We start from the raw sequence: 24,947 nt of genomic DNA on the forward strand, positions 1-24,947 counted from the left end.
CTGTGACCTGGGCAGTGTGGCTCAAGCATTTGCCAGTGAAGACTGAGGCAAAGCAGTCATTGAGTACCTTAGCCTTCTCCATATCCTGGGTAACCAGGTCACCTGTTTCATTCTGGAGGGGACCCACATTTTCCCTCGTCCTCCTTTTATCACTGACATACCTACAGAAGCTTTTCTTGTTGTCCTTGACATCCCTGGCCAGACTAATTTCTATCAGGGCTTTGGCTTTCCTAACCTGCTCCCTGGCTGCTCGGACAGTTTCTCTCTATTCCTCCCAGGCTACCTGCCCTTGTTTCCACCCTCTGTAGGCTTCCTTTTTTTGTTTGACTTTGCCCAGGAGCTACTTTGTTCATCCACGGGGGCCTCTTGGTGGATTTGCTTGACTTCCTCTTTGTTGGGATGCATCGTTCCTGAGCTCGGAGGAGGTGACCCTTGAATATTAGTGAGCTGTCTTGGGCTCCTGTTCCTTCCAGGGCTTTGTCCCGTGGTATTCTACCAAGCAGATCTCTGAAGACTTAATAAGTAAATAAAAAGACTTAAGCTTTTTTTTTTTTAGTTTGAAATGTCTCAACAGAAGTAAGTTGCCACTTGGATTTTTCTGGAGAGGAGCGGGGGGGAGGACAAAGGAGGACTGCTTTTCCTCCATTGGAACCAGCTGTGGTTTGTTGGGCTTTTGTGCATTTGGGTGGGCACTCTGAATTGAAATCCAAACTGGAACTAGCAGTTAATATTACAAACAAGCAGCATAGTTTGACTACACAAGCTTTCAGATGATCACAACTAGGCTTTGATGCTGAAGAGTGGGATTTTTCATAACTGCGGAAGTAATTTCGGAACATACTTGCACCCAAAGCCAGTAGGGTTGTTAGTTTTTGGGGTTGTGGGGTTGTTTTTTTTGTTTGTTTGAAGATGATTATGGTGATGATTCATACTTTTGTTAGTCTCAGCAAAAGAGTGGCTTGCATGTATAGTTGATTTAACATCCAAGAACCTCTAAGCAAGTAATTCTCCATTTTGAGGAAGAATTTATCTACAGAAGATTATCTTTTTTTTTTGTTTGCTTGTTAGCTTTTTTTTTGTCTTTGGTTTCTTGCATTGGTATTGACTGACTTTGCAAATGAGAACTTCCATGAGATCCTAGTCACAGCCTTCCTTCTTGGATTTGTGGATGTGGTTCCATGCTTTCTAGAGTGAGTTAGCATGGTTTTAGGGGTTCAGCTGATGAACAGTAGTTTACTAGTACTATGCAATCTGAATGATGAAATTAAATGTAGCAGAAAGATGATTTAAGCTATGTAGTTAAACTTAGATGCCTGTTTTCACTCTCTTCATTTCCTTGATTAGACAATCATCTAATTTGTTTCCTCCTGTTCTTAATAGCATATTTGGTTTCTAATATCAGAAATAACTTCATAGATTTACAACATTTTCAATTGTCTTGTGCCAAATCACCCCCCCCCCCCCTTTTTTTTTTTTAACAGCCACTTACTGGTCTGTAAAGCTTCAAAAGTAAAAACTAGTGTAGTGACAGAAAAAATTAAACCCATGAAAACTAACTTGGAATAAGAACTTTCCTCCTGTATGAATTACCAGGAAATTCAGGGGGCATGTAGAATGAGTGTATTTCCTAATAACAAGCTGTGCACTCGCATACCACACTTCTTTAAAGGTCTTGTGGTTGGGATCCCAGTGGTATTGATGGGAAACGTGCAAAGAATTTTTATAAGGTGGTTTGAATAGCTGAGCAACTTCTTTTGAAATCCGTAGAGTGAACACTTCTGCTTTGGAGAAGAATGGTTCTGTGGATGCCCAAGATCATGATAATGAATGATGGAGCTTCAAAGTTAAATCCTACAAATGCAATTACCCTCTAGAGGATTTAATGAAAACTTAGTATTTAAAAAATACACAGTCTTTTAAGGTGGCACATGTATCTATTGTCAAGCAGGGTGGTGTCTTGGTAGTCACGGTTATGGTCTAATGTGAGGACCTAAAGTGGTGTTTGTAGACTTGAAAGCACTGATATGTGACTATATTCATTGTAGGAGAGAGGTGATTTACACTGTGTTCAGGTGCTGAGCTAGAGCATTGAGTTGTGGTGATGTTTGACAGCAGATGCTCTGTTTATTTTCTCTTGCAGTTTGGGGCAGAGTTCAGAAGGTTCTCCCTGGATCGCTACAAGCCAGGAAAGTTTGAAGACTTCTACAAGCTAATTCTTCACATTCATCACATAGCCAACCTGGAAGTGATGATCGGATATGCTGATGTGCATGGAGACCTTCTCCCTATTAATAATGATGACAACTTCTTCAAAGCTGTTTCAAGTGCTCATCCACTGCTCAGGGTTTTTATACAAAGACAAGGTAAGATGCAATTTCATTTCAGTGCCTTGAAGTGTGCTGGGGCAAGGTGAAGAGTGGATTTGTGGCCCCCATTTAAAGGCTGAAATGCTGAAGGGGGACCTAGGAGCTGTCTCACTCCTCCTCTCAGGTACTTCACTACAACTTGCAGGAATGGTATGACTTCGGGGCAGGCAGAGGGACTGGATTGCTGCCTGTAACGTGTTTGAAGGATAACATGCCTAGAATCGCCATGAGCCCCTTCTTTTCTGAGGGGAGCATACCTCATGCTGCTAGTATTGTGTCATCACTTGAGCATGCCAACTGCACCACTCCACTTGTTTGAGGGAGCTGCGAGGAGGGAAGGGATCCTAGTACTACTACTTCACACTTAGAAATCTTATCTATCCATCTTGATAGTCAGTGTCATACCCAAATGATTCATGCCTGTATAGTGTGTGAATGCACACAGAGGTGTAGTTATTTAGAAGAAAAAAAAAAAAGTTCTGTCACAAATGAGTTCTTGTTTGACACTGTTGACCTGGCAGACAGACAAATGATGATTCTGCCCTCTGTTCTTACACTAAGGAGTGTTGAATATTCCCATTTTGAATCATCAAGCAAACCTTGGGCAGAATTGCCCAAATGTCAGGATGACATCAGGTTTAAGTGGCTGTGTGTTCTTGTCAAGCTTTTACTGCAGGTATCTGAGACCTTCTCCTTAAAGATCATGTTTGGCAGTTGCTTCAGATGAGGATTGGTTTTTATAACAAGGTGTTTTCCCCACAGAGCTTGTCAAATGCCAGGGGAACCTAACACTGTTAACACTACCTCCACAGCTTTTTTCAGTCATGTAGTGATTTATAGCACAGAGCTTTTGGAATTAAAATCTTGTCAGTGGCAGAGTCAGAAATGAGGCTTGATCTGAGTCTTTTTTTGGCCTGGACTCTGCTGTGTGGGTATTTGTGCTGGTAAGGATTTAGCAGGAGTCTCTAGCCTGCTCGTTGGTATGAGCTGGTGTAGTGTGTGGTTCAATTCAGTGTCGTCAGCTACATCCCTGGCTGGGTGGCCCTCCACATTCAGAGCATGTTGTTTGCCACCTTCTTTTAAATGGGAATAAGTGCTCAAGGAGGCAACGGAGAAGAGGGTCTACAGCAGTTTCTTTGGTTTGTGTGTCTGTCAGATGAATGGAAATCTCTGTGGGAGAGGACTTGGGTTGCTAGCTCTCCCTTCTTGTGCAAAAAATGCAAAGGTGGATGACAAGTCCTATTAAGTCTCTTTCCTGCAATGCCTGTTAGAGCTTGTGAATGTTCATGGTGGATCAGGTCATGAGAAATCGCTTGCATGACTTTGTCATGCCTACATCAGTTCGAGTTTATTCATGTCTCTGAATCAATCCTGTTCAAAATACAGCTGTCCTTGCTCCTCTGCTTTGGCAGACTGATGAAGCCACTGAGTATCCCTAACTCTGCATTGGGATGGGGGTTGCCACCAAAATGCTGATCACAGAAGCAGGCAAATGAGAGAAAAGTGTTGGCTACATGTGGAAATAATGCTCCCTCTCCTTCAGCAGGAGAAGAATTCTAATTGTGAAGGTTTGTAACTTGTAACCTTAATGGAAAAGTGCAGTATTTCTGCTTTAAAAAGCTTTTCTTTTACCCGTTGCTCAGTGGAAAGAATCATGCTGACAAGTGAGGAGGCTTATACAAGAGGGAAGACAGGTCCATGCCTCCTCACGTGTGGCAAAGGCTGAAGGCTTTCGCTACACAGATTCTCCTGTGCTCCCTCCATAAAGCTGAAGGGAATAGTAAATTCTGGCCTATCCCTTTGATTAATGACACCTTTAGGTTAACATTTGAGATTCATACTTGTGGATCCTCCCAAACAATCACATGCATTTCTTTTTCTGAGAAGAGACCTTTAGAAATTGTTCCTTTCAACAATAATTGGAGTTGCTGAAATCTTGTTTGGCTCTTCTTTGCTCCCCCCACTGTTTTCCCTGCCTTCAGACTGGGGTGATGGAGCAACGCTGGTCCTTCTGTTGGTGACCTGCACGAAAGAACAGGGTGACTAGCACCAAGAAATCATTGTGCCATCCAGGGGAATGTGGTGTGCCTGCAGCGCTTCAGCTCACACCCTAAACTCTGACTTCAGTGGCAGGAAATTAAGCTGACAGGGATGCTAGCAAAACACGAGGCTAGTCCCCTTCTGTGACTTTGAAGGAGACTGCAGAGCATGAGCTCTGTAGCCTGTTGGGTCGGGGATCGCTGCCCTTCAGTGGGAGAAGTCCTAGGAGGCGGCTGCCAAAGGTGGTTCTTGCAGCGTTGTAGAGCAGGGAGGGTTTGAGAGAACTGGGCGGAAGTGTGCAGGCACGGAAGGACTCAATAGCTGAAGTTCAGGTCTTTTTCTAGCAGAGCAAACTGTTTATCAACTGTGTGATTAGTCATCTTATCTGTTTTGCCAGTTTATAGCTGGGTTATCCTTTCTCTTGTCAAGTGAATTAAACAATCATGTTAAAACAGCTTAACTATTTGTTCCCAGAGTGGCAAAATAGGTAACTTTGCACAATAATCAAGCAACAATTTGCTAGTTCAACTTTTATTTGCCTAGTTGTTTTTTCATCTGAGCTTAGTCTTGCACTTTTTCAATTCAAAAGCGTTTCCCTTGCTCGTCCCCAGAGGCAAACAATGTGCGTGCTTTTGGGCTCCTACATGCCCTGGTGTCCAGGTATGGGATGACTGTTTTATTCCACTTCCTCGTCTTTGTTCAAGTCTCCTGTGCCCCATATTTTTCAGGATCACAGTAGCTGTTGTCTCCCCAGGCAGGGGATGTCAGTGCCTATTAGCCAGTTTTTTTACTAAGGACGTGAATTTCCATTCCCAGTGTGCTTGCAACAATTAGCATTCACAGTTTCTGGGGTCTTGAAGGCTCTAGGATGTTAGCAGGTTATGTTTGAGTAAACTCAGCTATGACAAGTTTTTATAACTCATAGTAATCCATCTGCTGAAAGTATGTGGTGTTCTTTTCTTCTTTTTTTTTCTTTTTTTTTCTTTCTTTTTTCTCCAATACCAAATTACAGTGCAGGCAAAAATCTTAATTAGAGAACTAGGCTATAAAAAGAAAAGGCAGTTTTCCTCTGACTTGCTTTCCCAAGCTGCAAGTATGGGTTGTGTCCTGTGTTGTAAACTGATGTGGCTCTTTTGACTTCATAAGCGCAGTAGTGATTTATATCAGCTGATGCTTTGAGCCCAGGAATTTATTCACTCGGCTATAACTGATATCAGACATATCCAGAACTCTTTATGGAAGGTGCCTGCTGCTGGAGAAGGGACGGATGTCCCAAAGACCTTAGAACAATGCAAGGAATTATGGATGTGTTTGACTTGCTCCATAATAACTGAACTCTTGTACTCTAGCCAAGACCTGCATGAAGGAAGAGCTTATCTGCTGATGCAGTTGGTCATCATTTTTTCAAGACTTCGTTTGTTCTGTGTTTGATTTATACAGTGCTTGAAACAGTCTTTTGAGTACTGCAAAAATATTTAAGTATAAGCTATGAATTCAAGCAGAAACAAGTATAGAAAAACTGAGTTAGTATTGCATACTGTGAATGCATTACATTTTTCCTTATACAATTAAATGGAATGATGTTGTTATCAAATCTTGCTTTAATGCCTGTCTCCCCAAGGCAGAGTATGTGTTCAAACCAGGCTGTGTTGGGGGCTGTTAAAAAGAATGGAATAAATAGCAGAATTACAATGAATTCTTCCTTGTAAACCTGCCTGAAACAATTCCTTGAACTTTGCAAGTGGGGCATAAGGATGTAAGTGGAGGTCTACCAGGTAACAGAGATTTCAAGATTTCTCCTCTTCTGCTTGGGTTACCTACTATGGTGTGTTTAACTTAGGAAGTTCAGAAACTCGGGGAAATGTTGCAAAATGAACGTGCTGATCACCTTGTAAGTACTCTGTGCAGCACTTTTTTCAAAGGACAAGTGGTAGATCCAGGACCAAGATGCTGAAGTACAGCAAGCATAGTGAATGGAGTGATACTTGGCTCTAATTCTAAGTGAGCACACCACTGTAAATCCAGACTAATGATTCTGATTCTGGGAGAAGTGATGGAGGCTGTTGATGACCAGGCCTTCACTTCTTACCACTCTTACAGAGTTTGCATGGGCAGTAGCAGAAAATCTGCTGTAGCTCTAGTAGCAAAGGAGATGAGAGGGATGGTGGTAGCACCCTGTCAGGCCTCATCTTGATCCCAGACTGAGGTCAAATGAACTCTTCTTCCGGGAAGCCTTTTTGTTTTGTGCCCATCACAACTGGAGGTGTGTCCTGAAAGGTGGTTTGAGGTTTTGGACCTCTGCTTGCTTTGCCGGAGTTTCAGCAAGTGACCTTGTTACTATAAATTTGTAGTGTTGATGAAAACCTATCCCTTAGCAGAACAATTCTCAAGGAAAATTTGAAGGAGTTGGGGTTTGGAAAAATAACAAACTTACTTAAATACTCAGGCAGTCTTGACAAGACATATAGAGTGTCCGTGGGGACTGTGACTGTGCACAAGGCTGTTGTGTGAGTAGGGCTGCTGTTCCTGTGAATCAGCAGGTATATTACTGTTGCTCTTAACCAACTTCCAGAAAAAAACCCTACTAAATTAACGAATGTGCAGGCACTTTGTCAATCCTAAAGCAGATTCTAGATCAAATTCACAGTCTTAACATCAATAAAATTAATTTAAAAGCTTTCTAAAGGTTTAAATGGTTTCATGGTAAGTGTTCTGCAAGTAGGAGACAGTGAAGCGCTGGATTGTCAGATCCTGGATCTGTATTTCAGCATATCTTTGTCAAATATCGCGCTTCTTGCACGAATGTAAAAGGCAAAAAACCTGAAGAAGCTGAAGAGCATTCTAACAGCAAACAACCATAAAATACCCTCTACAGCTAACTGGAGCAGGGCCTTGCATAATAATTTAGTAAATGTCACAAATGAACTGCAGCTCTTAATTGAGGTGGCCTGAAGTTGGAGAAGTCTGATGTCTTCTGATACCTGCACTGTCTTGCATTTTGTGGTCTGGAAAACAGATAGTGTGTAAAAAAGCCATTAAGTACCATCTGCAGAAACTTGCTGTAAGTGTCTTTTCTTTTGTAGTTATATTTTAATAGGCCATTATTGTAACAGTAAACCAGTACTGAACACCAGTCATTGCTTTTTTTCCTTGAGTGGTTGGACCTGCTGTCTACCATCAGTTCTCACTTAAAGCTTGATCCAAAATCAACAGGGAAAAATGTGCATTTACCTGGTTGGGTTTTGCATTTGGCTTGTTTTAATTTACATTAATTTACAGATTGGAAGATGCTGGTTTTCTTCAACTGCATGCAGTGACTAACGTATTTAAACTGCTGTGCCGTGCAACGTATTTCTGTATGTTCAGAAGCAGTTCATAACTCTGCTGATCTGATTTGTTATTTACCTGGCAACGTTCTGTTCTGCTTGAACTACCAACATCTGTGCTTTGCTTTCTTGTATTATAAAATCAGAGCAATCACACTCAGTTTTAAAATAAAAATGTGCTAATGGGAATCATGCCCAGGTCTGACTGAAAAACCGATGGTGGGTTGTTTTATTGTCTTTCATACTCTGAGCAGATAATCCCCAGGAATGGTGGTTGGCTGTCTAACCACATGTGTTAAACACAAAAACTGGCTTTGAGGCAGCAACTAAAATGAAACCTATTTCCAGCTACCTAAACCCTTTAACTCTCTGCTCAGCCTTCTAGGGTGGGTACAGTTGGAAAAGTTTGAGTTGAAGTCTTTCACATCTTCTTTTTGGTTCTTCAGTAACCTTCCTGTTTATTTTACAGCACAGGCATTGACTTCACCTTCTCAAAATCTTGTATTTCTTAATGAGAACAATGTGATTTTACTGCTCTTGTTAAAGGCATCTGCTGTATTAAATAAAAAAGCAGGTTGCAGCACATGTTGAAGGAAAATACTGAACTGCTTCTGGTCTTGCTCTTGGTTGAGCTGTGTAGATTTTCACAGTGGTCTTATTTGAGTCTGAGGCAGTAAGATGAAGTTAAGGGTGCAGAAAAGGTGACTTGAAGTCTTCAGTTTATTGGCTCCTGTATAAGGTGGGGGGAATGGGGTGGGAGAAGAAACTCTTACATCCAGTGTAGCTGGAGGATGGAGTTCTGCTGTTGGTGAGACTGTTCCAGGGCTGCAACCCTGTCTCTTCTGCCCCAGCACTGGTGTGACCGAGGGGCTGAGCTCTCTGAGCCAGCTCCTCCACAGAAAACTAGCTGAGTGAGGAGCTAGCATGGGATGGGCAGGAGCACAGCAGATTTAAAGCGACTTAACGCTGCTGTGAAGCCTCTCCTTCCTGGGAGGAAGAACTTGTCTGCTTGTAGCCTTTGGAAATGTGCAATGCCACTGTATTTTGAAAGGAGGCAAAGCATCTTGTCTTAGCTTTGACGAGATTAGAGGATGGTGGTAGATTTCATGCTAGTATAATAGAAATTGCTGCTGGGCTTAAATTAAATCCTTTCATGATTTTCCTCAGAAACATCTCTGGTTTTGAGCTGGAGGGGTCTTTGAATGCTTGTCAAGCCAAGTAATCTTTGTCCCACTCAAGTCCTTTGATATCTGAAGATAAGTAAAATGCAGCTGCTTGTTCCAGTGAAGTCTGGCAACAAATTACTGTAACTTCTCTGCTCCACCTTTCATGTGCAAATGATGAGACTGGGTAATCATTATCTTTCATTTATCTTTTTATTAAGCATCTTTAAAAACATTATGTTTTATCTGGCATTTCAGACATAAACACAAAACAGCCTTAGTGATACCTGGTGGCTGAGCAGACCCAGCACAAGGCTGCTTCTCTTCTTCTGGAAAACTCCATTTCTGGAGTATGAGGATATTTGATTTTCATCACTGCTTTAATTGCAACCAAAACACCTGGTAAGCAAGAATTTTCAGTGAAAGGAGGGGAAAGTGTGTGGAAATAGTACAGACAGGCTTTGCAGAGTTGGTCAATAACTGATAGTGGGAACTGTTGCAGAAATATGCACTGCATAAATATTAATAGTTGCAGTGTACAGTAAGCATGGGACAGAAGCCTGGCAAAAATGCTGCTGCTGTTCTGTCACTGGCAGCAAACCTTGCTTGCATTTCTGTGTTAAAGCTATGTGGGATTTGGTTTCAGTTTCAAAGTTTAATAACTTAATAATAAATACACATAACCAAATATGTTAATAAAAATAGACTTTAACAGTTGTTGCGTCTTAAAAATTGCATCAAGCTGGTAGCAGCACCACACGTTCTACTGAATTTAGACTAAAGAAACTTGTTTACAGTGGGAACTCACGCAGCTTTAATAGGAACGTCTCCTCAACTCCATGCTTAGCTTTAGCTGGTAACCCACATAAGAACAAGCAAGTAAACACTATTTTCTGTTCCTCCAAACTCCTGTTTGTTGTCTTACAGTTGCAGAGTGCTGCTCTGACAGTACTTAAAAAAGCAAAATAGAAGAACCCCTCAATTATGTCTACTTAAAGATAGTCTTAAGTAAAACTATTTCTTATTTTCTTCCTTGGTCTGACCCTTTTTATTTTAGATAGTGAAGCTGCTCTAACAGGTGGCTTGACCATATAAAAACAGTGGTGAGGAAGACTTGTCAAATGATCCACCTCTGTTAAGGTCCCTATGAGGGAATTTTCCACTATTTATCTTTCCTTACCTTAGTAGTCAAAACAAGAGATTCTGTTTCCTGTTCACGGCTCAGGTTTTTTCCTGTTGTGCCTAGCTGTCATTTCCCTTCTGTAAGTGATGGAAACAAGTACAATGTGCAGATAATAATGAAATGCACTTGACAGTCTCTTCTTTGACACCAAATTTTACCTGAAGAGACCTCACAAGCTCCGAGTAGCTTTCATGTAGTGAGGGAGGGCAGATAGCACAGTGCAAATACAAACATTAACTCAAGATTCAGAATGTCAGGAATAGGCTTTCAGCTAAATTTCTGAAGTACTCTAAACTTCTTAAGTATATTAAAAGGCTTATGACAATTTAATCAGTTGACTCTTGCACTGAAAGCAAGCATGCAGTGAAGGCTGTTTCTGCTATGTGTTTGTAGTAGGCATTGAAATATTACCTTGAAATATAATTCAACTCAAACCATTTATTTTTTTTTTTTAAGTGACTGAAAGCTCCTCTTTTGTCTTCAGACTGCCTGTGTTGTTGGGATTGCATGCTCCAAATTTAAATGTGAGTGTCAGCATTAACACTGGATAAGAACTCTGGGTATTTTTTGACTCCAGGAGAGAAAGCAGTTTGGGGGAGGTTGAAAGAACTCTTTCTTGAACCTGCCCCTGATGATGATCTACTCAAATCTTATTTTTTCCTCTGTGCTATGTTTAGAGTAGCAAGAATCCTGTGGGAATATTAAGGAAACTATTAACCTAGAAAACTTCACTGTTGTTCTTGCTCTTCAGTCCCCTGCCATATGCTGACATTAAGTAACCTCTAAAAACTTCATGTGAACAACTTCTACCACTCATATTCCCCCTTGCCCTAATTTTCTTGTATTTTGTCTGTTCTGCTTCTTCCTCTCGTGTATTGCTTTTTCTTCCTTTCAGCTCTCAGCTTTCTACTCCATGCCTAGTTTTTTTAATTGTTCTGCAAGGCTGTCACTTACCGGGCAGGGGATGTGTGTTGGGTGATAGCGCGCAGGTGCTGGTGTCTGTTTTACTCCAAGCACCAGAAGAAGGCTTGGAGAACGTTGGCACCAGTGGGTTGGAGAGGCAGCGATGGAACAGGTATGGAAATAGCGTAGTGAGGAAAAACTGCCTGTTGCCGTGGGTTTTAGACCAATTCGTTTTCTTCTCTGATTATCCCTTTGCATTAGAAGTAATAGAGGAGTTGAGAATTTAAAAAAAAAACCAAAAACAAAACATGGTGAAATTTTGAAGGTGAGTGTTTATTTAGTTTGAATTTATGTATGAATAAGAAATTATGTACTGTCTGGTGCCGGTGGAAGTTGGAGAGCTGGAATCCAGTGGAGTTGGTGGAAGGCACTGTCTTGGCACAGCGAGGGCACTGTGAGGTTACTCAGCTGCTTGCAGCGGCGACCTCTGGGACAGCCTCTCTGCCTCTTCAGCCAGTGTCGGTGAACATGACTGTTTCCTTTAAAGCTGAGGTACCAGCTGAGGATTCGAAAAGGTCTAAAGCTGTTTTCCTTGGCCCTGAATGCCACTGAGGTGTGATAAGAGGAGGTCTTGTCAGCTATGACCTTGGGTTGGACACTGATGACAACCGGTTTGTTAGCTTTATTAGCCTGCTTTATGGCTGCTTCATTTTCATTCTGCCAAGCGGTCTGGTAGTTTTAGTAGTATGTATCCAGCAGATGCAGTGATTTTTTTTTTTTGTTTTGTTTACAAAATAATGTAATCTTTACATTTTTGCTTTTGTGTACTAAGTAAGGTCTAGTTTTAAATGCAGCTGGCATGAGTAAAGGGGAGGAAAAAACACATTGTGTTATCCACAAAACCATAAATTTTCAGAAAGAATTGCCCCCAAACTGCAAGAATCTGAATGAATGCTTTATACTAGAGCCCATAAATAAGTCCAGGGGTGGTGTCTTTGTGGCTAGCAACAAGGAAAAAATGGAGTTCCCCAAGCTTGCATTCCTTGAAGATGCATAATTCTAACATGCCTTATCCTTTGTAGAGTTGGGGAAAATAGAAGTAGAGCACATTTGGAGTACAGTATGTAACAAGACATTTTAAAAATTTTGTTTCAGAGCAATTCTTAGTTGAGACAGAGTATCATTAGCAGGACGAGTGACAAAGTCTGCTGTGCCTGCAGTACTCCTCAGTCACTTGAAAGTGCCCTGGACACTTGTGTCCTGGATTTGTTGCTTTTGAAACTTCTACTTGAGTATTAGAGGACAGGGTAGCATACAGGGAGCCAGCTTAACATTTATGCATCAAGCCCTGGTACAGGATTGCTCCTCAAGCCTGGATTGCCTCTAAAGCTACAGATGACCTCTTCATGGTAGGTTCTACCTATACCTCTCACAAAATGCAAGATTCTTGTTTCCAATGTTAAACTGAACTTGGATCCTACAGTGCTATAGTTGAAAAGTTGCTTCTTTGTCCCTCAGGTTGCTTAATGAGGGAGTTACTTTTCTATGTGGGTAACCACATGATGCCTCCATTTATCAGCTTGTTTTACCTGAAAGGTTGTATCCCAAAGGTTTCTGCTGGACAGACAATAATTGGGGCACAGACAGTGCTGCGGCTGATTTGCTAGTGAGCTTTACATTTGCAAGGGTGACTGAAAATGCTAATTCTGGTCATGATTTTTTCACTAGATCTGTCTAACACCTCTCCTTGTGTAAATAGGCCAAGCCCAGAGGCACATCAGATTCTTTTTTGGTTTAATTGATTTCAGTAATTGTGTGGCTGGTGCCTTTCTGACCTCTTCAAGGTATCTGTGCCTGCACTGGGCCATGACTATGAAAAACAGGAAACTTTTTTTGTTTAACTTTAGTCTTCTGTTTGGGTTGTCTATTGCCTTTTGCTTGTGGACGCAAAGGTGCTGGTGAGAGTATTGCAGAATTTCCCCTTCCTTGTTTTTTTGGCTGATTCCAAAGGCCATGTGACAGCATTACCTGGCAGCCGTTGTCACAGTGTAGAGTTTGGTGCATTAACGTTTCTTGCACTGAAAGAGAGGAATTGAATAGCCATCTGCAGGCTGCCCTGAGCGTCCCAGCCTGCCCCCTAGAAGAGCACTGGCCTGTGCTATATTTCATTTTAAGCAGGATTTAATTTCTCTTTCTCAGATCTATTCAGCTACCATACCATAGCACACCTCCCCCTGCCACACACGCAGTTACTCAGTCACCTTACAGGGGACATACGGTGTAACAAAGACATGTGTTACCTGTGGGTTGTAACACAGGCTGCGTTAGAGGTCGTTCCTTGCTGTATGCTGATCTTTGTTGTTCAAGCACTGCAGGGCACTCTGGGGTAGAGAGAGGTATTTAAGTTCATCTCAGGCATGCCATGTCATCCAGAAGGGATGGGGAGGAGAGGAGGAGCAATGGGAGAAGCTGCAGACTGGATATTCATTGCGATTTAACATGTGCTGCTGTGGGCAAAGTGGCTTGGCAGTACCTCAAAACCCGTCTTCCCTTCCTGAAACATTCCCAGAAGCAGCTGGCCACATGAGCCAGCTGATGGGTTGCAGATCACAGGAAACAGCTTGCTGCAGCAAACTTGGCTTCCTCTGCTCAGATGACCCTCGGCAAGGGTACGTGTCATCTGCATCAGCTCTGGGAAGTGCATAATGGTGACAGGCAAGAGGAAGGGTGGTGCTGAAGGTATGCACAAAGCCCTGTCTTACAGTGGGCTGCACCAGTGTTGAACCCCAAACTATGTGGAAAGCATCCCTGCCACTAACTTGTCCTACCTCTGCGTGCCTGGAGTAAGGCTCGACAGCAGTATTTACCTGAGGGGTTTTTTTTTTTCAGCACTGTACCTCAGTTGGTCCTGGTTCAGTTGGTAAGTGGTGGCTATGTTCCACACCCTTCCTCTCACCAGTTCCATCCAGAGTTCCCAGAGCCATATTGCATCATGAGGAAGTACTGGAGCTGCAGAGTGTGGTGTGGGTGCCTTTCTACCCTGATGGGTGTCATCAGTGTGTGGGTAGCATACCCTTGAGTCTTGTTGGTCTGGTTTATGGGTGTGTTGTGCTTATCTTGGAAAATCAGAGTCACTAGCTCATTCTGTCTTCAGAAATGTTATTATCTCTGTCTCAGACCAGTTCCATGTGGATGTCCCAGGAGAGCTTAAAGCGAGAAAGAAGTGTGAAGAAGATACTTCTGTATGCACATCAGCAGCAACCGTGAGAGGAAATTGTTTCCCTGTTACTGTAAACCTGGTCAGCTAGGTTGCTCACTAGCACTTGCTGAATGGTACCCTTCCATGGTGGTTCTCTTGTAACTGGTGTGGACTGAGCAATTCCAGCAAACCAGGTCTCCCCACCTTAAAGACCTCCTGGCACTATAAGGCCTGTCAGTGTTGGCAGTATGTATTGCTGGATAGCTGCTTACACCTAGAAATAACAAGAAGTTCTATCCCTGCTGAAGCTAGATCACTGTGGAGGGAATGCTGCTAGAGGTATTTCTGGGGTTGTGATGAGGTCCAAAGGTTCATAAAGGCAGCTTGCTACAGTGCCATGTCTGAAAGGTGCACAAAGGCTCTGGCATGACCTCACACCCTCTTGCACGATGGGGCTGTGTCAGTGCACGCGGACTGGCGTGGCTTACAGAGCAGAGCATGTTCACATTCTGTGACTTGCAGTTGTGGAGTCTGTTACTCAGATTTGGTTCCTGCTGTCTTGCTGAGACATGGTTCTTGACTCTTAGTGTTTGTAATGTTTCAAGGAAAACGTAAGATTTGCTTATGTTACTGGCTTCCACGCAGTCTAAAATAAATCAAGAATGCTTGTGACTCAATGCAGTGAATGAATCCTGTTCCTCTTGAATGTGGTGCTTGGCCACAGTGCACACAGATGGGCTTTGTGAGCTGATCCAATACATGAGTACCAGAATTGGGGTGCTTTGGTGCAGAGTACAAGGACAGAGTTGAGGATTGAAGGGGAAGTCCCGTCCCTGCACAGAGACAGTCTGGGTCTCTTTGGGCTCATGTCACACGTAACTCGCAGCTGTGCATTTGGCTGCTTCATTAGGTTGCAGAAGGGGGTCTAATGGTTCTGAAATTGTAGTCTTCATACTGATGAGGTTTCTTCCAGAATTTTAGTCCAATTCAAAAAGCAGAGGAAGAAAGAACACGTAGGAGATGATAAACATCTATGGGAAAGATGGGGAAAGAACTGAAAAAATCCCAAACAAAACAAACAAAAAAAACCCCTGGCAAAATCTCACTGATTTTAAAAAGGAACCCAGGAAGAACTTGGGTTCCAAATTCATATATTCTGTCTGCAAAGCCTCGCTTCCTAGATCTTCTGCCTCAAGACTTTTTTGTTTTATGTAGTTAAAACATGAATAATTTTAAAAGAGATAATCAGCTTACTGTTTCTTTATAGCATTTAGCATTTGCAACCAGCTGGCTTGAAAATGCATGTGCAGAAACAATAGCTGTTCTGAACAGCAATTTGAGAGATCTAAGGAGCTGATACCTTGCTATCTGGCTAGAGAGGCTTTTGGAGGCACCTTACCAGGGAGGGCATCACAAGGAGGCTGGATGTTGAATTCAGGTAGTAAAGTACAGAATTCAGTTCAAGGTTTTTATCTGTCAGTGGCACTGAGAATATTGCTACTTGGAAGAAACAGAGTGGTTGCATGTAATATTTATCTATACTTGATATGTTTATCTAAATCTCAACATCAATTCCTGGCAGCTTGTCTGTCAGTAAAATAAGACAAGTTCTGCTGTAAGGTGTGGAAGAATAGAGCTACTGAAATACAGCCCCTGAATTTGCTTGCATTGTAGTGCTTCTCTGGGGACCTTTTGCTTTTTGCTGTTCATAATGGTGTTCCTTTAGGAAACAGAGGGTGGGAGGCTAATGATGACCAAGGTACTAGCTCGCACAAATGATGCATCTGCTAGTGTGGCAGCACAGTCACTGCCACTAGCCACTCCTGAATAATGTAATCATTTCCATGATAAAGCATGTGAGCTTTTGCAACTTGCAAAATTCTGCTTTCCCAACAGCCGAAGGTGGGTAAGCTTTTTTTTTTTGGTAATGAGCAGGTTATATGTCTAACTCTTTATCATTCCACTAAGAGCTGGGTCAACTGCTTTTGCACTGGTCTGCTAAGCTTTTCTTGACGAAAAAAATCATCGAGTGTTTTTAAGACACTTAGATCCTATGATACTTGGTTATTTTTAATGATAAAATGAGGAGAAAAAAAAAGAACTGAAGAGTTTGAGTGTGTTACCTAAGGTACCTTCAACTGGGAGTCTACATTATTTGCCAGCTAATGGCTTTAAAATAGTTACAATGAGTAATCTGCTCAGAACACGTGTATACATTTCTGAGTTGTTTACTTTGACTAAAACAACCTGTCAAATGCACAGTTCCACCTTTTTTTTAAAGTTGTTTCCTGTCTGTTGTTTCTCTGTCTTTCCGTGCACCAGCATGTTACAGATGCTGTGTTCTGCTGCTTAGTACTTGTACCTTGATTCCTAGCCCTTCCAAGGGGGCGATGACCAGTAACAATCTGAGTAGGCAGCAGCTCAGGACCTTTGGAGGACGATGAGATTCAAAGCTGAGGTGCCAGGTTCAATTCAAACCCTATAAAGACTCCAAGGAGGAGAACTGTTCCTCCAGATTGCTTTAGCAGATACATGAAGGTGGTTGTGTCTGACAGCTCAGGGGATCTGATGTGACCAGTGCAAGAAAAAAACCCTCATGTCTGTGGGAGCTTACTTGCCCAATGGATGTGCAAATTGGGAGCTGGTAAACAGCTGCTTCTCTTCAGACATAGTGTTCTTGTCTGTTTTCAAAGCAAAAGAAGGTATTTAAAGGGAAGTCTACAACCACAGCCATCTTCCTCATGGTCATCTCTGTGCACATCCCCCTCTGGAAATGCTAAATATGGTACCTTGTGCCTGAAGTTTAAGTACAGATTTATAGGAAGGAAGGGAGTTTTATTTTGGCTGTTTTGAAACTGCGTGGCATACAATCTTTTTTTTTATTGAGATATATTTACAAGAAGTCTAGGGCCTATGTTACTCCCTGCTCTTCTCTGTGTGGCAAAAATTGGAGAGAAATACCACCCTATGTAGCTATTCAGTAACTTTTTCAGCCAGGCCCTCTTTGAGATTAAGAATTTTCATTTTAAATTACCTTCATTCTAAATTACCTTCATTCATTTAAAAAAATACAAAACAACACCTTTTTTTTTGTACATTCTCTAGCTTCTGCAGCTGCTGGGAGGTGTACGTCCAGCTTTATTATCTCAGCAGAACTTGGGTAAACAACTCCTGCACTAGCGTGACATGTTTAAAACAGTCAAAGCTGCTTCAGAGCACATAATTTCTGTAGGTAAAGAGAGGAGCCACATTCTGGGTGTGTTGTCTCGTGTATCTGTATTATCTTTGTGAGGCAGGTGAGATACCAGCTCCTTAAATAACAGCTCTGGTCTTAAGCAAGCATTTCATAACAAAGTTATTTGACTCATCAGCTGGTGGGAATAGCAGCCCAGGCCCATTTTTTCTTGTGGGGAAAGGGCTCCCTGGGAGAGGCTTTCTGAAGGCTTAGTACAGTTCTCTGGCTGCAACTGTATTGGTCTTCTCTTGTGGTTGGGATGCAGCATGGTGGTAAACTGGTTAAGCTTGGGGCATGAGGTCTTCTCCTAGGCTGGTCTGTGTAGCTCCGTGGTCCTTTTGCAGAAAAAGGAGAAAGAGACCTTATTTTGGAGTGTTGCCACCGTGTCTGCTGAATCATGACCGTGAAAACTGCTGAAGGGGGTCTGTGCTAAATAACAAGTGTCGTATGCCAATGGTTATTTTTGGTGGTTTCAATTACAATCCTCCTCTCTCTGAGAACCGCACTAGTGTTTGTGTAAATGGATGCCAAATCGCAACAGTAAAGCCACTGAGTACCTAAGCCAAATCCGAAGAAGAGTGGACACGTTTACGGCAATGTGCTTGTTCTTCTCAGCTGTTCCAGCCCGTGACCCTCAGCCTCTTCCTTGTGTAAACATGGATGGAAGCGGTCCGGGACATTTTTATTTAGGAGCAGTATCAGGAGGCTTAAGTGGGAAGAGGCAGCACAGAGGATGGAGCAGTGGTTAGGCTTTTCAGGCTTTGTCTCAGTGGGAAGGTATGAATGCATTTAATACTGTATTTGCACTCTTGGCTGGCTGGGGCCCAGCCCTGACCGCAGTGCCTGCTGATGCTGCAGGGATTGCTTTGGCTTTTAGCACATTGATGAAGGAAAAGCTCTTTTGGGAGCTTATTAGTAGGTTGAGAAGAGCAACCTTCTTTGTCTCCTTTCACTTTTCTATTCCCCCCCCCATTCTTTCAGCAAGACTCACTGTTTAGACATCTTGTGAATGAATGGCGGAAAGTCTTTGACTTCTGTTTTGAGGGGAAGCCAGGAGTGACTAACATTCCTTAATCTGATTTTATTGCACATTCTTGTCTTGGATATGTTTTCTCTTTTTTCCCCAACCAGAAGAAGAAAACAATCCCTGATGCAAGTGCCTTCTAAGCTCTGCCTTCCTGTAGCTCCACATGTAGCTCTCTGTATCCATTTGGGAACTGACTTTGTGTATTGTTTTGTTTTCATGCAAAAGATCTTTCTGCAAACTGTGACTTGAATAAAAGCAGGAGGGAGTTCAGATGCTGGGAGTCCCTGGTGTCAGCTGAGGCAGGCTGCAGATAATCCCTGCTCTGTTCTGTACGTTCATTAGCATTCTAGAAATACCTGACGTTTCTGTTTCCTGATTAGGAGATCTCTAGTCAAATGCTCATTTTCTCACAGGAAACAAAGTATTTGGAATTTCTCTGGAAAAATTTAGGAATGCCTTTCCATGTACATAACGGCGGCTTTTTTCACTTGCACATGTTGCTGACCCCAATTTGTTAGGGACCTCTCTGCATCCTGGTAAAACTTTTGGCACAGAAACAAAGCACACTAGCTCCTTCGCTGCACCCCCATTAATTCTAATTTCTTCCTCTTCCTTTAATCGGCAGATGTGGGAGATGTGCTTGACAGGAGCTGAGCAAGTTCAAAATGGTTTGAAGGCGAGGGTAGTCTAAAGAAACGTGATCAAAGCTGGCTATTATCACTGCAATATGAGTGTTGCTATTGATGCTTGTTTATAGCTTGTTAAGTCTTACATGCGTGTACGGTTTCATTTTATAGGCAGATGGCTTTTAAGTAAAATAACAACTTCTCAGTGTGCTCTCCTAAAGTGAAACATGCTTCCTTCCTTCCCCCCCTGCCCCCCCCCCCCCAAAGTCAAGTTTAAAGTCTACAGCTACCAGGAATGCTCAATTCTACCAAAGACAAAATGTATCCTGTTTGTTTAATAAATAATCAGCTGGCTTTGATTTTTGGCTTAATTTAGTCCAAGTGCTTGGGGGCGGATAGATGGGGAATGCAGTGTTGGGGGTGGAGACTTTCAAGGAAAAACTCAAGGAGTAGAAAATTAAAGTAGCAGAGGATAAATCCTTCGTCCAGGCTAGGGAGACAGCACTGTGGCACATGCCACTGTTCAAAGCTTCAAAAGAATGAAACAGTGATTCCCGAGAAAGTATGTTGTAGTTAACATACGCCTAGTTAGGTGAAGTTCAGCTGCTTTATTTACCTCTGGCAATGCTGGGTGTTTTTATTAGCAAAGCTCTTGCTTCTAGAGCCTGTGGTTAACTTCTGAGGTGCTTCTGCAAGTCATCTAGTTTTCATAGTTACCAAGGTAAAAACTTTGACCTGAAAACACAAGCAGAACGAGTATCTAAGGGCCTAGTTGCACAGGCACTGGTACAGACAGTTGCATTTTGGCTGCTTCTGTGCTCTCTTGGCTGGACATGAACTGGTTTTCCTCCAGAAGCTACATAGTTGGGTTAGCATGGTGCCAAGTTCAGATTCCTGTGCCTGGTGTCCGGAGCAGGCTGGAAGAGCAGCTGTCTGCCGTGGACAGGAGAGCAGTGCCCTTGGCCTTGGCACTCCAGGGGTAAACTAACAGAACTGTGCATATTTTTATTTTTTTTTTCTCCATGCTATGCCCTCCTTTTTGGGGGAGGAAGTGGAGGAGGAGAATTACAGTGTGTGGCTAGTACCAGATATTCACTGTACTATAAACAGATAATTGCTCTACTATACCTCAATTTTTCTAGCATATGCAGCATGAACAGTTCTGTAGCAGTGTTAATACAGGTGTGTCTGCACCAGAAAAGGGTTGCTAGATGACAGCCAACCACTGCATAACGTCTATGGTCAGATTTTTCTTTAAAACTTCATACAGGCTCTATCACCAAGCATTACAGGAAGGAAGAAAATTGGTGGTTTCCAGAGAGTAACCTCAATCCTTTGATAATGACTCTCAGCCATGGGGACTAAAAGAAAAGGTGCTCTCACTGAAAACTGAGTGGCTCTGTGATGAGTGGGGCTGAAGGAGGCTGCTGTTTGAGGACAGAGAAGCAAACCTTTTCTGAAAGCACAGGGGCCTGGCATGATTTCAGTCCCCTTGTTGCATGCACTGAGTTACCCTGATCATTGCTTCTGGAACCAGCTGGGAAGAACGATGCAGGCAACTGCCATCAGCCTTGAGAGCATCAGTTACTGGGGTGATTAAGGGAAGAAGTGAAATGCCAGTGTATTGAGGTAAAACTCTTTCTGAAGAGGAGGAAAACTTACTTGCTGAAGTTTTTCCGCTTATACCCAGTTTTCTGTAGCACAGCAGTTCTTTGCTTGGCAATGTCTTTCACGTCACTGTTGCACTGAGGTTCATAAGACTTTGAATTATAGCATGCATACTAATAAGAATGTATTGTTTTTTGCCCTTGAAATGAACAAAAACACCCCCACTCAGTATCTTGAATCTGGAGGAAAGCATACTGTTCCCCTTGTGCTGTCCTCTCCCCATTCCCAAGCGCTCTTTTGTGCTGTGAGGGTTGCTGCAGAGCTGCAGTGTAGTTTGTGCAGCCTGTTCCCCCTGCTGCCAGAAGTGTAACCCATGCCTGTCTTCATCCTGGCAAAGGTGGATCTTCAGAAAACTGGGGAGGACATGTGGGAGGGGAAAAAGTATATGGTTCTTTATTAAGCTGAGACAGCAACTGAAAGTCTTGGGAGTTTTTTGACTACTGCTTGAAGCTCTTAAAGGCATATAAAAGGGGGGGAGGAATTTACATTCTCTGCCAAAGCTTCCCACAAGTTACAATCTCTGTTTAAAAGAGAGTTTATAATAAAGGGCCAAATTGTGCTTTCAGACCCTGCAGTCTAGCAAAGCATCCAACTTTTCTTGTCCTATGGCCCTGCATAGCAACATCCTGAAAGCCTGACAGAAGCTGGTGATAAGGCCCATTTGTGAGGGGAGGTTCCTCAGCTGGGGAGCTCTGAGTTAGCAGATCAGCTGGGCAGCTGCTGCCTTTCCTGCTCCACCAGTACGTGGCCTTGCTAGACCCTTTGTGCCAGTGTCCTCGCCCTGGCTGCTGCTTCCCTGCCACCGATTCCCTCCCTGCTCCAGCAGCAGCCCAACACCTAGCTGGTGTGATGGATGTCTCTGTGCAGTGTCTTCCTCCTCCCTCACCACTCCCAGGCTTGAGCCACTTCATAAGCAGTGCTGCAAGTGGAGGATGCCGCTTCAAAAGTAGCTGTAAAAGATGCTCTTAAAGTCTTAAATAGTTTCATCCAGCGTGGTCAATGGTAAACTAGAGAACACCTCAGAAAAACATGCTGCAATGACAAACGTAGCGGGATGCATTCATCAATAAAACTAGCACGCTGGCATCTGAGAAGCAATTTGGCCTAGAGGGAGCCTCACTTTAATGTGCTGTGTCCTATTTTGGCCATTAACCCTTCATCTCAGGAAAGAAAGGTCCAGAGGTGAACAGTGAGAAGGCAAAGAGGCATAGGAAACTTTTCCTTCTGTTTTTCCCCCAAATTAAGGAGATTGACTGAGGGAGGAGAAAATAGGTTTTGATACTAGTGTGGGGTAAAGGCATTGGAAGATAGCTATGTCTGCTTTGGATCAGAAGGGCACTTCTGAGGTAAACTTCCTGATTTCCCCCCCTCCTCCTCCCTGCCCTGTGTGCTGGCTGGCATTGCAGAGCAGCATCAGCGTGTGGAAGTTGTGTTGCTTTTACCTAAAATGGCACCAGAGGCTGCATTACCAAAGCCCACCTGGCTCACCTGATGTGCCGGGTGTGTGGTCTGTGGCACGAGATCTTGTCTGAATTAAAAGCCTGGTAAACCTTTAGTCTAGATGTGAGGACCTTCTGGATTGTTGTCTTATAGATTGTCTTATAGATTGCTTCAAGTGGGCCAAACTACTTGGTCATGCTGAGCTAGCTTTAGTGTGGTGGTATAGCAGGACAGACGGCCCAGATGGAAGGCTGGAAATGGTGAATCTCATCCTTCTGTGGCTGCAGACTATGTGCAGACCCCCACATGACAGTGGAGATGTGTGGCAGAGTTCTGTGCTCCCTTCCATTGGATTTGGGGTTTTTTAATTGTTATTTTTTTATAACTGCCTTTCAGATTGTCATTGAAAGTTGCCAGGAGTCCTTTTCTCATCATCTTGCTGGCTCTTCCTTCCTGGGAGATACTTGACTGTTGTCTCACTGTAGAGAATTGCACTAAAAGGGCTCCTGAGGTGCTTTCCGAGCCTCTGCATATCAAACTCCTGTACAAGTGGTATGCGGTAGGAGTTTTCCTTGACTGCTGTGTGCTCCCACAGAGCTACTTAGAAATGTTTGCATACCTTTCACCATAACCATATGCTTTTGTTGCAATTTTAAGAGTATTTTGCCCAGATTCAAATGGCAAGGAAGGTGAATAAGAGAAAATCAAACATAAAGTAGAGGAATAAGAGGCATGCTTTTCTCTAGAACAGGGTAAGAAAGGGTAGTATGAGAAAGATTGGACCCACTAGAAGTGAAAGTACTAGCTTTCCTCATAGACACTGCTTATGTCAGCAAGGTGCAGGAGGAATTGGTGATGTATGTCCTGTGTGTGTGCTACAATTTGCATGCAGCCAGTTTCTGGCTGGGCAAATTTCTTACCTGTGTGTGAGTGAGTGGAGCAAAAAACAAGTTAGCTTCTCTATCATAACCTAAATCTCACTGGTAGTTTTTGTTCCAAACCAACATAGTTTAGATGCATGCTAGAGATCCCATGGTGTGGTCTGCTGATGGATCTCTTCACCCTTTGCCCTCCATGTGTCTGGATGACTTTAGATCAAGCATGTTTGAAAACAGAGAGATGTGTTATTCCGACCCTCTGAAGTCCAGGTCTACTGTTTACCTCATGTAACAAATGACTGGCAGGTTGGAAAATACAAGTAAACTTGTGCAATGCTGTTGTCCTTGGATTATGATCTCACCACTGCAATTCCCAACACCATCTGTATAACTACTTGCTTATTTTTAAAACTGAAACCCTGAAGCTGCAAGTCAGGTTTTTAGGAGAATGGAAGAACAACATATTACTTCCTCTTCCATCTCCCCCCTCCAACCTTTGAAATTGCCTAAGATGGGAGAGGAGGGAGCGTTATTTACTGATTTGAATAGTCAATAAATAAAAGCAAATCTGAATAAAACCTAATCTGAATTAAGGATGTTGTGTTCTAAATGGCACATGCCTCATGTAAGCTCATCATGCTGTATGTTTGGCTTTGGCCAGCTTGGGAATCAATTTCTATCATTAACCAGCCATTAACTGCTGTGTGTCTGTGTGGTTGGGATGCAGTTCTGACACAGGAGAGAGCAATGTGTTAAAGGCTCACTAATTGTCTTGTTTTGAAGCTCCAAGGCACACGTGTGTCAGTGTCCCTTAAACCCTCAGGGGTGTTGGTGACATGATGCAGTTGTTCAGCTCGGCAACTTGGTCTTTCGCAGGGCTCTCAGTTACTGAGTTAGTAGCCTATGCTCTTTATATTGCCTCTTCTTGGGGAGCCTGCTGCTTGCCATGGTGGTTGGCCATGCTCTGCTCTGTTCAGGTACATCTGATGTTTGCTGGGAAGTAGCTGAGTGGGAGAAAAGCCTCCCTCTTTGGTGGCTAGACTGGTTTTTGCACTGACTATGACTTCATCTTTTGACTATGCAATGTCTGAGACTAGGTCTGCTGGAGACACACCTGAGTAACTTCAGTTGTGGAGATTATTAAAGAAAAATGCTCCCCCTCTAGTTATAATAAAACTTCTGCCATCCATTTCCTGAGTCTTAGCATAAAGGTTGTCTCTGAGTGAACTATTATGTTACTTTTTTTTTTCCCCTTAATTTCTCCCTTGTTGTTTGACCAGCACTCAATGCCAGCATTGCTGGATCAAGTTAAGTTCAGAAGACCTAGTTTTGCTGCCTTTATTTGAGGGAAGGAAATAGTATGCTACTCTGTCCTAGAAAAGGAAATCCTCCCTGGGTCGAAGCATAAAAACTCGATTCCATTTAAACATGGCATGTTATGGCAGGAAAGGGCTGGAGTGCCTTGAACCTGCTTGGGTTTAGACTTTTTGTTGTCCAGCCCAGTTTCTGTTAACTTCTTAAAATGCTCTCTGCTGGAGTTCACGTATGTTGGAAGCTGCTGTTCACCTCCTTGATCTTTGTATCTAAGTCGGTGGTTGTAAGGAATTCACAAGCAGACTCTTGACTGCTTAGTCTCTTCTTCTTAGCAGAAGAGACCTCAACAACATACTATGAGTCTCTGGGTTTAGGATTAATTTAATAAAAAATTAAGGTTGCTTTACATTATAACCTTGTGGCCACCTGCACTGGACTGTACCTAATTTACAGGGTATGCTTCTACCCCCACTTTTAAATAAGCATTTCCTGGCAGTTGCCTCCATCTCAGGGCCTGTGGGATCTGGCATCAAACGTTGTTTGTGTTCATTTATGAGGATAGAAAGGAAAGGTGTGGAG

The 24,947-nt window shown here is 42.9% G+C and overlaps 1 protein-coding gene across 1 annotated transcript in view; it reads left to right on the forward strand.

Annotated features, from left to right (window-relative positions):
* PARD6G (par-6 family cell polarity regulator gamma) overlaps positions 1 to 24,947 on the forward strand; it is a 73,091-nt gene that overhangs the window by 13,652 nt on the left and 34,492 nt on the right. The window contains exon 2 of the mRNA XM_075744584.1: positions 2,141 to 2,363. Within this exon, the coding sequence (XP_075600699.1) occupies positions 2,141 to 2,363 (223 nt within the window). The remainder of the gene's footprint in view (positions 1 to 2,140; positions 2,364 to 24,947) is intronic.

The sequence above is a fragment of the Balearica regulorum genome, chromosome 2 (genome assembly GCF_011004875.1).
Source record: "Balearica regulorum gibbericeps isolate bBalReg1 chromosome 2, bBalReg1.pri, whole genome shotgun sequence".
Taxonomy (NCBI): Eukaryota; Metazoa; Chordata; class Aves; order Gruiformes; family Gruidae; genus Balearica; species Balearica regulorum.